Consider the following 14,292-nt stretch of genomic DNA (forward strand, 5'->3'; position numbering starts at 1 on the left):
GCATCACCTCGGAGATCGTTGCAGCAGATGCCGCTGCATGCACCGCCGCTTGCAAGCAACAGCAGCAGCAGCAGCAGCAGCAGGAACAGGAGCAGCAGTTGTGGCTTTCTTAGCAGTCAGCTTGAACGCTGTTCGTACACCCCAGCTACTGGGCGCACACAGGCCTCACCTGCTGCTGCTGCTCCTGCAGCTGCTGCTCCTGCTGCTGCTGCTGCTGCAGTGCAAAAAGGACGGCTGCCGTTCGGAGCTCGCTTGGCAGCTACGCAACAGGATGCAACTGAGGACAGCAGCAACAGCAGCAGCAGCAGCAGCAGCAGCAGCAAGACCAACAGCAGCAGTAATGAGGTCGGCAGCGCTCCATGCACTGATACACCTCCCGCTGGAAGCAGCAGCAATGGCAGCAGCAGCAGCAGCAGCGGCAGCAGCAAGAATTACACTGGCGTAGCGTTAGGTTACGACACCAGCACCAGCAGCAGCATCAGCAGCAGCAGCAGCAGCAAGCCGAGGAGGGGCCGCCAATCTCCTTTTGTCGCCCCGCAGCTGCAGCAGCAACAGCAGCAGGAAGCGCTGCAGCAGCATCAGCTGCAGCAAGCAATGATAAGCGGAAGCTTTATGCCGCCTTCATTTGGCGCATCTCCCTTTCACAGCAGCAGCATCCCGAGCAGCAGCAACAGCAGCAGCATCCTGAGCAGCAGCAGCAGCCGAGACCCCCTCAGCAGCAGCAGCAGCAGCAGCAGCAGCAGAGGGGGTGCGTTTGTATCGCACTACTGTAAGCTGTACAGCGCATCTGAGCTGCGGAGCTATTTGCTGCGGAAGGGTCTCTCCTTTGCTGAAGATGGTGATAAGTTTGTCGTGTCTCTCTGCCCTTTCTGTCCCCCTCACAAGAACAAAAGAGACAATTTAAATAAATTAATATTCTTCAAGAACTCAGGCAACTACTACTGCCACAGGTGCGGCAGCAAAGGCAGCCTCTTCAGCTTTAAAATGCGCACAGGGGACCTCAGCAGCAGCTGCAGCAGCAGCAGCAGCAGCAGCAGCAGCAACGGCTTCGGCGCTGGGTGGGGAGGGGAAGCTGCAGCAGGCGCTGCAGAACTGCAACAGCTGCAGCAGCTGCAGCAGCAACAGCAGCAGCAGGACGTCCTATTTCCTCTCCTCGCAGACGGTCCGGGGACAACGGCTACCTTCAACCGCTTGCAGCAGCAGCGCCAACTGCAGCAGCAGCAACTTGATACGTACGCAAAGAACCTCGCTGCTGCTGCTGCTGCTGCAGCTGCTGCTGATGCTGGCGACAGCAGCAGCAGCAGCAACATCGATGAGTGCCACATGCGAGTGCTGCGCTACTTGACGAAGCAACGAGGCCTAAAGGTTGAGACAGTGGGTTTCTGCTGCCTTCGCTGCTGCTGCTGATGCTGCTGCAACAGCGACTGCTACTGCTGCTGCTGCCCCTGGTCGCGCTCCTGCTGCTGGTTTGGCTGCCTCCGTCTGCTGCTCACCTGTGTTCCTACTACTTGTTTTGTTGCTGCTGTTCGTGGGGAGCCTTAGGTTGCTGCTGCTATTGCTGCTGCTGCTGCTGTGGCTGCTGCTGAATTTGCTGCTCTTTTTTGCTTTGTCTCCTTTCCCAGCTGCTGGAGTTTGGAGTTGGTTCAGGTGTTTTCTACTTCGCCCCTGCCACCGGTGAAGGCCCGTAAGTTTGCTGCTGCTCCTGCTGTTTCTGCTGCTGCTGCTGCTGCTGTTTCTGCTGCTGATGCTGCTTCTGCTGCTTGTACAAACTGCTGCAGCGGGTCTCGGGGTCTCCTGCCTTTTTCAGTCTCATCTGCTGCTGCATCAGCTTCTGTTGTTGCTGCTGCCTTTACTGCATGTTTCTCACTGCTGCTGCTTCTGTTGCTGCTACTGCTGCTGTTGCTGCTGCTGCTGCCTTGGTGGTTGCAGGATGTGATGTGGTGCAGCATGTAGAGGGTTTGCTGCTGATGTTTTTCTTGTTTTTCGCTGCTGCTGCATTTGCTGCTGCAGGAGGGAGCCGCACTGCTGCGTGACGTTTCCTTGGACTCCCGCTACGCACCCAGCAGCAGCAGCAGCACCGACCTCAGCAGCAGCAGCAGCAGCAGCACGCCCAATACCTGTGCGAGTGAAAATTCGCAGCATCGATGATAAGAGCTGCATGCGTCTCGAGCCCTTTGGGGCTGGCTCCTGGGGCCTCTTCGGTGCAGATGTTGTGCTGCGGCAGTTATGGAATAGCAGCAGCAGCAGCAGCAGCAGCAGAAGCAGCAGCAGCAGTCAGGGCCGCAGGAGCGCCAAAAGCATGGGCGATGCTACGGTTGCTGCTGCAGCGCCAGCAGCAGCAGCAGCACCAGGCACACAAACAGCAGCAGCAGCAGCCGCAGCAGCAGCAGGAAAGAATGAAGCAAAAGGAGACATAGTGTGCGTTGCTGAAGGCGAGTTCGACGCTATGTCTATCTGGCAGGAGACAGGTCTCCCAACTGTCTCCGTCCCCATAGGGGCCCACAGCCTTCCACCTCAGCTGCTGCCTTTCTTTGAACGCTTCAGATCTATCTACTTGGTATTGCTGCTGCTGCTGCTGCTGCTTCTGCTGCTGCCGCTGATGCTGCTTTTTCTACTGCTATTGCTGATGCTGCTTTTTCTGCTGCTGATGCAGCTGCTGCTGCTGCTGCGGTGATACTGTTGCTGATGCTGCTGCTGCTGATGCTGCTTCTGCTGCTGCTGAGGCTGCTTAGGTTGGGGGGCTGCGGCTGCGGGTGTTGTCTGCCGCTTCAGTTGCAGTTGTTGCTGCTGCTGCTGCAGCAGCGCTTGCTGCTCCACGTCCACCACAGTTGAACTGCGGTGCAGCAGCGCGTTTGTTTCTTGGCTGGCACTCTTCTGTTGATATCTTGCTGCTGCTGCTGTTTTTGCTGCTGCTGCTGCTGTTTTTGCTGCAGTGGTTTGATGAAGATGCAGCAGGAAGAGAAGGTGCAGATCTCTGGGCCTCTAAGTTAGGCATTAGCCGCTGCCACGTCGTGCGTTGTACAGACGAGCTGCTGCAGCACATGCAGCAGCAGCAGCAGCCGCAGCAGGAGCAGCAGCAGGAGCAGCAGCAAGAGGAGGAAGTGCGTATCCCTAAAGACGCTAATGAATGTCTCCTTGCTGGTTTAGATTTAAAAGTTTTGCTGCTCTCCGCGCGTAGAGTGCCTCACCAACAAATTTTAACATTTCAAGACCTCAGGGCCCGAGTGCTGCACGAACTGGTAGAGCCAGGCAAGTTCCTGCTGCTGCTGCTGCGGTTGCTGCTGCTGCTGCTGCTGTGGTTGCTGTTGGGGATGCTGCTGATGCTGCTGCTGCTGCTGCAGTTGCGGTTGCTGCTGCTGTTGTAGTTGTTGCTGTTGGGGATGCTGCTGCTTCTGGTGCTGCTTTTGTTGTTGTTCCTGCTGCTGCTGGTGCTGTTTTTGCTGTTGCTGCTGCTGCTGCTTTTTATGTTGCTCGCTTACCGGATTTATGACTGTCTGCTGTCTTTTGGATCTGCTGCTGCTGCTGCCATTGCTGCTTGCTTCTTGCTGCTGCCACTTGCACTGCATGTGTTGCTGCTGCTTTTGCTGCTGCTGCTTCTGATGCTGCTGCTGCTACTGCTGCTGCTGTTGCTGTTGTTGCTGCAGCAGCTACGCGAGGTCTGCAGAGCGTCACCCTGCCTGCCTTCACCTCTATCTTAGGTGCGAACATACATTAATATATTTTATTTAAAATAGAGTAATAAGACATCAGTATATTTTATTTAAAGCAAAACATAAAGACAGCAAAATACTTTATTTAATATAAAAAACAAAGACATTTATATATTTTTGTTTACAAAAGAATACAAAGACATCAAAATATTTTGATTAATATAGAATAATATACTGTATATACATATAAATTTATATATATATATATATATATATAGCTGCATATATGTTCTAAATATACATATATATATATATATATATATGTATGTACATATGTATAAATATGTATGTATAATCTGTCAATAAATAAATAAATACAGACGTAAAAATATAAACACATACACATAAATATATATATATAACAAATAAATAAATAAATATATATATATATATATATATAAATCATAAAGAAGAGAATGCGAGTATTATAGTTATTTGTGTTGCAGGGGGCTTTCGTCGAGGAGAGTTGAGTGTATGGACAGGGGGTACAGGGACGGGTAAGACTACAGCTTTATCTCAGCTGTCTCTAGACTTCTGCGCTCAAGGCATGCCGACACTTTGGGGGTCTTTTGAGGTTAATAACGTCAGGTATACTGTCTAATACGCTTCTTTATGCTGCTCCTGCTGCTACTGCTGCTACTGGGGATGCTGGGGAGGCTGCAGTTGCTGCTGGGGATGCTGCGCCTGCTGCTACTGCTGCTACTGGGGATGCTGGGGATGCTGCTGCTGCTGCTGGGGATGATGCTGCTGCTGCTGGGGATGCTGCTGCTGCCGCTGGGGACGGTGGGGATGCTGCTGCTGCTGGGGGTGCTGTTGCTGCTGCTGTTGGGGATGCTGCTGCTGGGTATGCTGCTGCTGTTGCTGCTGCTGAAGATGTTGCTGTTGCTGTTGCTGCTGGTGGGGATGTGCGTGGCTGTGTTGGTGTTAATGTTAGTTTGTGGATGTGCGTGTTGCTGCTGCTGCTGCTGCTTCTGCTGCTGCAGGTTATTGCGTATGATGCTGCTGCAGTTTAGCGGAGGAGCAGCAGGAGACAGCCGCAAGAACTTCTCGAGAGTAGCAGATGCTTTCGCTCAGCTGCCCTTGTGGTTAATGCGCTTTCACGGGTCTACTAGTGTTGAGGAGGTGGGCTCAAATAACTCCTCATCTGTCTCCTTTTCTGTCTCCTCATCTGTCTCCTTTTCTGTCTCCTCATCTGTCTCCTTATCTGTCTCCTCATCTGTCTCCTTTTCTGTCTCCTTATCTGTCTCCTTTTCTGTCTCCTTATCTGTCTCCTTATCTGTCTCCTTATCTGTCTCCTTCGCTGTCTCTGTCTGTCTGTCTCTGTCTCTTGTCCTTTCTCATCTCATTTGCTGTCTCTTTCGCTGTCTCTGTCTCTGTCTCTGTCTCCTCTCTCGCTTTCTGTGTCTCTGTCTCGGTCTCTGTCCCTTTATCTATTTTTCTGTCTCCTACTCTGTCTCTGTCTCTGTCTCTTTTTTATGTCTCCCCCTCTGTCTCTGTTGCTGTCTCTTTATCTGTCTCCTTGTCTGTCTCCTTATCTGTCTCCTTATCTGTCTCCTTATCTGTCTCCTTATCTGTCTCCTCTGTCTGTCTGTCTCTGTCTCTGTCTCTGTCTTCTGCTCTGTTTGATAAGGAGAGACAGTTATTTCTTCGTGGCATCCTTTAGCTGCTGCTTCTGCTGCTACTACTACTCCTGCTGCTGCTGCTGCTAATACTATACCGCTACAACAACAACAACTGCTGCTGTTGCTGCTGCTACTACTACTACTACTATGCCTTTGCTGCTGCTAGTGCTACTACTACTACTATACTACTGCATCTGGTGCTGCTGTTTGTGTTGCTGCTGTTGCTGCTGTTTGTGCTGCTGCTGCTGCTGCTGTTGCTGCTGCTGCTGTTGCTGCTGCTGCTGCTGATATAGGTGCTAGATGCAATGGAGTACGCGGTGTATGCACACGATGTGGGGCATATAATAATAGACAACCTGCAGTTTATGCTCTCTAGCCAAGCCAAACAAACAGACCTCTGGGATATACAAAATGCTGCTGTTGCTGCGTTTAGAAGATTTGCAACGCAGCGCAATGTACACCTCTCTGTTGTTGTACACCCCAGAAAAGAAGTACCCTCCAAACCCTAAACCCTAAACCCTAATACTCATAAACCCTCTTAGTATCCTCCAAACCCTAAACCCTATACCCTAATACTCATAAACCCTACCAGTACTCGTAAACCCTAATACTCGTTAAACTCTTATATTCATAAACCCTAGTAGTACTCTTAAACCCTAAACCCTAATACCCTTATATTCATAAACCCTAGAAGTACTCTTAAACCCTAATAGTCATAAACCCTAATAGTCATAAACCCTAATAGTCATAAACCCTAATACCAAACCTCAATAAACCCTCATGAACCTTCCCAAACCCTAATAAACCCTATTAAACCCTCATTAACCCTAGTAATAAACCCTAAACAGCAGACACAGCGATTATCCTGAGATAAGAGCTGAGGTCTCCTCTACTGTTCCCTGCTGCTACAGACAAGGAGGAGACACCTGTGCATAAGCTCTCCATCTTGCGCCACTTGCTGCTGCTGCTGCTGCTGCCGCCGCTGCTGCTGCTGTTGCAGGACGACGATGTGGCTTTGGGTCTGTCTTCTGTCTTTGGAAGTGTAAAGGCAACACAGGAAGCAGATAATGTTATTATTCTGCAGCGGCAAGCAGCACGTGTTGCTGCTTCTCACTCGAGAGCGGAGCAGCAGCAACTGCAGCAGCAGCTGCAGCAGCAGATGCAGCAACTCGCCCCCAGCAGACACAAACAAAGACGCATGCAGTATTCTCTAGAAATTAGAAAGAACAGATTCTCAGGCGAACTGGGATCCGTTCCCTACGTCTTCGATCCCCGATCCCTCCTTATGCGTGTAAGCAGCAGCAGCAGCAGCAGAAGCAGCAGCAGCAGCAGCAGCAAGGAGGAGGTGCAGCATTTGCTTCTGCAGCCTTAAGTGTCTCTCTGTCTCCGTCTGCTGCGCCTGTGCATGCAGACGCGGCAGCTGCTGCCAGAACGCCAAGGAGACAGTGGGGCGCAGCCATCAGAAGCAGCAGCAGCAGCAGCAGCAGATGCTGGCGCACCGAATGCTGCTGCTGCTGCTGCTGGCAGGGTAGGGGACTTCGGACTGAGCAATACATCTAAAGATGCGGCATTTAAAAGGCCGCAAGAACAGCAGCAAACCCTTATGAACATGTAAGGTCAACACCCAGCAGCAGCAGCAGCAGCAGCAGCAGCAAGTGCAGCAGCAAGCGCAGCAGCAATGCGCTGGCTTCTGTATGGGTTGCCTGGCTGTCTCCGTGTCTCTTTTTTGCAGGTTTACGCCTCGAGGACTGTTGACGTCTACAATGGAGACAACAGAAAAGAGACAGAGGGAGCAGCAGCAGTTGGAGTTCAAGCGCCGCCTGCCAACAATAGAAGGGTCTGCTGCTGCTGCTGCTGCTGCTGCTGCTGCTGCGCCTTCCGCTTCCCTCAGATCAACTCCTGCTGCTTCGACGCAAGACAGATCTGCTGCAGCAGCAGCAGGAGCAACAACAGCAGAAGCAAGCCCCGTCTCACTAGCAGCAGCAGGTGGGCCGGAAGCGCCAGCAGCAGCATCAGGAACAGCAGCAAAGACAACAGCAGCAGCAGCAGCAGCTGACGCGATCGAGCTGTCTGAGGAGCTTCCTATATCGCTGCTGCGCGACATTGCTGCTGCATTGCCGCTGCAGCAGCCTATTAAGACAGCAGGGGCTGGGAGAACAAAGCTGCTGCTGCTGGCAGACCTCCAAGCAGCAGCAAACAGAAGCCCCCAAATCAAGGCATGCATTTACCGCATGCTGCAGCAGCACCAGCGCATGCAGCAGCAGCAGCAGATTGCGGACGCTGCAGCAGCAACAAGGTCCACTGACGCCCACGCGCAGCAAGGAGATGCAGCAGCAGCAGGAGCAGCAGCACCTGCTTCTGCTGCCGCAGGCAGCACCCAGGAGCCCCTCTCTCCTGTATATACACCGTTGACTCGTAGCATTCCGCTGCTGCAGTACTTAGAGCAGCACGGCAGCAGCTATGCAGCAGCAGCTCGATCCTATCTTCCTAGCCCCAAAGACACTGCAGCAGCAGCAGCAAACCTTCAAGCCGAGACCCCGCAGGGAGATGCTGCTGCTGCTGCTGCTGCTGCTGCGGCTGGGAGTGCGTCAGGCGGCGCTTCGGATTTAGCAGCTCAGGCTGCAGAAGCAGGTGTCTCCTCTTCGCCTGAAGGAGTCTCCTGCAGCAGCAGCAACAACAGCACCAACAGCAACAACAGCAGCAGCAGCAGCAGCGACAGCGACAGCGACAGCAGCAGCAACAGCAGCAGCAGCAGCGGCAGCAGCGAGGAAGAGGTGTATGTGCAGGTGCCTATAAATGCGATGGACAATCGCCTGTCTGCAGATTTTGTATTGATTGACTCAGCAGCAAAAGCACAGAAAGTGGAGCCGCTGCTGCTGCACTTGCTGCAGTTCCTAGAGAAGGCCAACACGCAGCGACAGCAGCAGCAGCAGCAGCAGCAACAGCAGCAACAGCAGCAGCAGCAGCAGCAGCAGCAGCAGCAGTTGAATCCGGAGTGGCAGCCTGAAGCAGGCAGCTACCGCCAGCCTGAGGGCCTCATTGCGATGGGCTTAGACGTGGAGACGACGGGGCTCGATCCCAGGACCGCTCAACTAAGGTCATTCAAGCACAGCAGCAGCAGCAGCAGCAGCAGCAGCAGCAGAGTAGCAGCAGAGCAGCAGTAGCTGCTGCTGCAGCTGCTGCTGCAGGGGAAGCAGTAGCAATATTTCGAGCAACGACAACAGCAATAGTAGCGCCTCCTTGAGCAGGAGCAGCAGCGATAGCACAAATGGGACCATCACCAGCAGCAGCAGCAGCAGCAACAGCAGCATAAGCACCAGCAGCAGCATGTGCAGCAGCAGCGGGATAAGGCTTTGCTGTTTGTTGTGTATGTTTGTTTGCTGCAGATTGGTGCAGGTGGCTCTGCCTGAGCTTCCTTGCTTGATGTATGATATGTGGAAGCTACCTGTCTCCTCGCTGCGGGGTTTGCTGCTGCTGCTGCAGTCTCCTCTTATAACTAAAGTAATGCACAACGGCAAATTCGATCTCAGCTTCCTCTCTCACTTCCTCCTCACTCTCCAGCAGCAGCAGCAGCAGCAGCAGCAGCAGCAGCAGCAAGATGGTGGAGGTGCCGTTGAGAGTTCTCCTGCTTTGGCTTTCCTCACTGCCCCCAGCAGCAACAACAGCAGCAGCACCAACAGCAGCAGCAGCAGCAGCAACAGCACCACCATAACCACCAGCGGCACCAGCACCAGCAACAACAACAGCACCAGCAGCAACAGCATCAGCAGCAGTACCATCAGCAGCACCAACAGCAACAGCAGCAGCAGCAGCAGCAGCAGCAGCAGCAGCAGTGAGTATGTGCAACGCGTGATGCGTGCGATGGGGGGCGTGAGCCCACCATACTTTGACACCCTCTTAACCAGCAGATTGTTAGAGGCAGGACAGATACACCGGGGCTTCTCTCTTGCACAAGTTTGTGAACGAAGTCTGCAGCTCTTCTTAGATAAACGCATGCAGTGCAGCAATTGGCTGGCCAATACACTTAACGAAGAACAACTCCTCTATGCAGCAAGGTCAACCCCAAACCCTAAACCCTAATAAACCCTAATAAACCCTTACAAGCCCTGATAAACCCTAATAAACCCTAATAAACCTTAATAAGCTATAATAAACCCTAATAAACCCTAATAAACCCTAATAAACCCTAATAAACTTTAATAAACTTTACTAAACCCTTATAAACCCTTACTAACCCTTATAAACCCTTATAAACCCTTATAAACCCTAATGAACCCTTATAAACCCTAATAAACCCTAAAGCAAGGACAATGCCTGCTTAACATGAAATAGTGCATGCGCTAATGCAAAAATGCTGGTGCTGCAAATGCTGCTGCTGCTGTTGATGCTGCTCTCACTGCTATTGCTGCTGCTGCTGCTGCTGCTGCTGCAGGGATGCTGCAGTTCTCCTCCCTCTGCATGATTGTTTGAGCCGTCGACTGCGGCAGCATCAGCTGCTGCGAGTAGCAGACCTTGAACACCGCACTCTTCCTGCAGGCACGCTGCAAACTCTAAACCCTAAACCCTAAACCCTAGTTCGTGGGTTGTGGTGGATTGGAGTATTTTTCCGGTCCCTTGTTGCCTTAAAGCAAGATCAAATATGCCTTGCTTCTGCTGCTGTTGCTGCTGCTGCTGCTTTACTGCTGCCGTTGCTGCTGCTGCTGCTGCTGCTGCTTCTTTTGCTGCTGCTGCTTTTGATGCAGTTGTTTCTATGGAGAGGACGGGTATGGCGCTTGATGCTGCTTGCTGGGAGCGGCTTGCGGATCGTCTCCGAAGGGAGCAGCAGGAAGCAGCAGACTCGCTGCTGCAGCAGCTAGGGGAGACAGCAGAAACGCTAAACCTCAATTCGCAGAGACAGATGCTGGAAGCCCTGAGGCGTGTCGGTGTCTCTCATGCTCCTGGGGCGCAGCAGCGGCCGCCACCTCCCAAGCCAGCAGCAGCAGCAGCAGCAGAAAACGAGGACTCCACCACATCCGCAGCAGCAGCAGCAGCCGCAGCAGCAGCAGCAGCAGCAGCAGCAGCGGATAGGGACCCGTATGCTTTAAGAGACACTGGGGATGAAACCCTCAGTCGATTGACGCACTTCCCTGCTGTTGCTGCTCTACGCAACTTCCGAAGGGTCTCCAAAGCTGTCTCTGCCTTTGTAGAGAGACTGCCTCTTCATATTAATCCTGCAACAGGTAGATAAAAGTAAAGCTGTCTCCTCCTGTCGGTCTCTTTCTCTCTGTCTGTCTCTCTCTGTCTCTCACCGTCTCTCTGTCTCCCTCTGGGCCCTTGTCTTTGTCTGTCTCCTCCTGTCTCTGTCTTTCTGTCTGTCTCCTTTTGTCTGTCTCCTTTCTTCTCCTGTCTCTTTCTGTCTGTCTCCTTTTATCTGTCTCCTTTTGACTGTCTCCTTTTGCCTCCCTATATCTCCTGTTGTCCCTCTCTCTTTCTCTCTTGTTTTTCTTTCTCCGTTTATTTTTGTTTCTTTCTGTCTCCTCCTGTCTTCTTGTGTCTCCTTTTGTTTCCTTTTGTCTCCTTTTGTCTTCTTGTGTCTCTTTCCGTCTTCTTTTTTCTGCTGCTGTTTTATTCTCTCTCATTTTGTCTCCTTTTGTCTCCTGCTGGGCGACGAAGTAGATGGTTTGCTGCTGTCTCCTCACCTCAAACCCAAACCACCTTTAGCAGCAGCAACAGCAGCAGCAGTAGCAGCAGCAAAAGCAATGCCAACAGCAGAAGTAGTGGCAGCAGCAGCAGCACTAGCAGCAGACGCAGCAGCAGCAAGAGCTGCAGCAGCAGCTGCAACAGAAACAGCACCAGCACCAGCAGCAGCAACAGAAACAACACAAGCACTGGAAGCAGGAACAATCGCCCCAATGCCAGCAGCAGCAGCAGCAGCAGCAGCAGCAGGGTGTATTGGGAATGCATGCCTTTTTTGCTGCTGGGGATTGATCGCTAACGAGTCTCCTTCTTGCTGCATTTGTTTGATGTTGTTATTATTTATTGCTATTGCTGCTTGTGATTGTATTTCTTTATTCCTCTTACTGCTGCTGCCGCTGCTGCTGCTGCTGTGGGTTCGGGTGTATACGCAGGTCGCATTCATGCACAGCTGCATCAGTGTGGGGCTGGCAGCGGCAGGTTTTCTTGCGATTCTCCAAATCTGCAGCAAATACCCAGAGAGGCTTCCTTTCGTCGCTGCTTCGTTCCTGCTGCTCCGCTGCTGCTGCAGCAGCAAAGCCCCGCCTTCGCAGCCGCTCCAGCAGCAGCAGCAGAAACAGCAGCAGCAGAAACAGCAGCAGCAACAGCAGCAATACCAGCAACAGCAACACTAGAAACAACACAGGCTGCTACTCCAGCAGAAACAGCAACACCAGCAACAACAACAGCAGCACAAGAAGGAGCAGCAGCAACGCCAGCAACAGCAGCAGAAGCAGCAACAGCATCACCAGCAACAACAACAGCAGCAGGAGACGCAGCAGAAGCAACACCAGTACTACCAACAGGAACGCCAGCAGCAACGCCAGCAGCAACGCCAGCAGCAACGCCAGCAGCAACGCCAGCAGCAGCAGCAGCAGCAGCAGCAACAGCAGCAACAGCAACAGGAGAGAAGTGGAAATATATTATTGCAGATTTCTCACAAATTGAATTGCGCATTGCTGCGGATATCGCTGGAGACGAAAAGATGATAGAAGCCTACAAACAGGTTTGCTGCTGCTGCTGCTGTCTGCTGCTGTCCCCATGGCCGGCTGCAGCAGCATCAGCAGCAGCACCTGCTGATGCTGCTGCTCTCTTGGCTCGCCTTCCCGCTGCAGCTGTCTGCTGCTGTTGCTGTTGCTGTTGCTGCTGCAGCACTGGAGAATGCCAGCAGCTTTGCTGCTCCATCCGATTTTTTGCTGCTGCTGCTGCACCTGCTGCTGTTGCTGCTGCACCTGCTACTGCTGCTACAGCGTCAGCTATAGTTGCTGCAGCAGCAGCAACTATAGCTGCAGCAGCTGTGCCAGCAGGATATGTAGCTATGTTTGTGCTGCTGCTGCAGGGACGCGACTTGCATCGGCTAACTGCGTCTTTGCTGCTGTCTAAACCAGAAGAGGAATTAACAAAAGGAGACAGACAGCTCGCGAAGGCAGTAAACTTTGGCCTCATCTATGGTACGCACATACACTGCTGCTGCACTTGCTGCTGCTGCTGCTGCTGCTGCTGCTGCTGCTGCACCTTCTGCTGTTGCAGCACTTGTTGCTGCAATAGTCGCTGCTGCAGTAGTTGCTGCAATGGGGAAAACAGAGACAGGAAGAGACAAAGAGAGACAAAAGGAGACAGAAGGAGACAGAAAGCGACAGACAAACAAAGAGAAGGAGACAGAAAGAGACAGAAGAGACGCACAGAGACAGAGAGAGATAAAGAGAGACACCAAGAAATGCATATATACAATGAGGAGGTGTACAGAGACATAAGAAAACAAAAATAGAGACAGGAGGAGACACAACCTGCATGAAAAGGAGACAGAAAGAGACAGAACGAAGCACCAACAGAAGAGAAGAGACTGCTGCTGCTGCTGCTGCTGCTGCTGCTTGTGCTGCTGCAGGTATCAGTGTGCAGCGCTTCCGCGAATATGCGTTTTCTGCATACGGTGTCTCCTTGTCTCTTGAAGAGGCGCGTCTCTTTAGACAGAACTTCTTCAGACATTATAAAGGCATTACTAACTGGCATCAGCGGCAAAAGGTGTGTCTGCATGCATGCATGCAAACAAAAGCCCCAAACTCCTGCTGTCGTTATATGTTTATGTTGTGGGGAAGCAGCAGCAACGCCATTATCGTGCTGCTGCTGCTGCTGCTGCTGCTTGTGCTGCTGCTGCTTCGCCTTTTGCTGCTTATGCTGCTGCTGCTTGGACTGCTGCTGCCTGTGCCGCTGTTGTTATGACCTGTGTTTCTGCTGCTTCTTCTGCTGTGCTTACTGTTGCTGCTGCTGCTGCTGCGGCTGCTGCTGCAGCATTTGATGCCTTTGGAGACGAGGACTCGTTCTGGGCGCCGCGCCTTCTTTGACTCTTTCTCCTTTACAAAGGCCCTCAACTACCCCGTGCAGGTACCCACCTCTGTTGCTGCTGCTGTTGCTGCTGCTGCTGCTCGTGCTGCTGCACTTTATCTCTACTGCAGAAGTGTAGCAGCAGTTGCAGGGGTGTGCAGGTGGCTGGGGCGACTCCACGGGGTGTATTTGTGTTTCTTTGGTGGGGTTGTTGCTCATATATATATGCATGCGTAAATGTATATACATAAATATATATATATGTTATTTGTGTGTCTGTAGGGTACATCTGCTGATATAACGAAGGAAAGCCTGGCGCTGCTGCTGCCGCGGCTGCAGGAGGTAGAGGGGGAGCTGGTGATGTGCGTACATGACGAAGTAATTGTGCAGCTGCCAGAGAGACATCAAGAAAGGGTTTGTCTCCGCACCTCAGCTGTCTCCGCACCTCAGCTGTCTCCCCACCTCAGCTGTCTCCCCACCTCTGCTGTCTCCTCACCTCAGCTGTCTCCCCACCTCAGCTGTCTCCTCAACTCAGCTGTCTCCCCACCTCAGCTGTCTCCCCACCTCAGCTGTCTCCCCACCTCAGCTGTCTCCGCAACTCTGCTGTCTATATATATATGTATATATATATATATGTATTTGTCTCTCACGCTGTCTCCTCAGGGGCTTCAACTGCTGCTGCAGACGATGAAGGAGGCGGGGGCTCTGTACCTGAGGAGGGTCCCTTGCGAGGCAGAGGGACGCATAGGGGACTCATGGGCAGACAAACCCTAAACCCTAAACCCTAAACCCTAAACCCTCGAGATAAAGACAGGTTAACGAGGAGTGGTTATTTTATCTTCAATTTACCCCGCCAAACACCAACACCCAAAAAGAATCAACAGACAAACCCTGCATTCCTATATATATATATATATATATATATA

General features: G+C 52.2%; 1 protein-coding gene across 1 annotated transcript; it reads left to right on the top strand.

Moving 5' to 3' along the window:
* Positions 1-27: 27 nt before the first annotated feature.
* Positions 28-14,140, top strand: EAH_00036320 (DNA polymerase I, putative; the record flags this gene model as incomplete). The annotated part of the gene is made up of 17 exons (XM_013395668.1): positions 28-1,374; positions 1,623-1,684; positions 2,011-2,557; positions 2,934-3,129; positions 4,299-4,554; positions 4,694-4,832; positions 6,333-6,623; positions 6,744-6,943; positions 7,065-8,429; positions 8,719-9,290; positions 10,075-10,551; positions 11,440-12,050; positions 12,384-12,495; positions 12,930-13,066; positions 13,334-13,426; positions 13,649-13,780; positions 14,030-14,140. The coding sequence occupies 17 exons, from the start codon at positions 28-30 to the stop codon at positions 14,138-14,140; spliced, it is 6,648 nt and encodes a 2,215-aa protein (XP_013251122.1).
* Positions 14,141-14,292: the final 152 nt, after the last annotated feature.

Source organism: Eimeria acervulina, genomic scaffold, assembly GCF_000499425.1.
Source record: "Eimeria acervulina Houghton genomic scaffold, Eah_scaff390, whole genome shotgun sequence".
Classification (NCBI taxonomy): domain Eukaryota; phylum Apicomplexa; class Conoidasida; order Eucoccidiorida; family Eimeriidae; genus Eimeria; species Eimeria acervulina.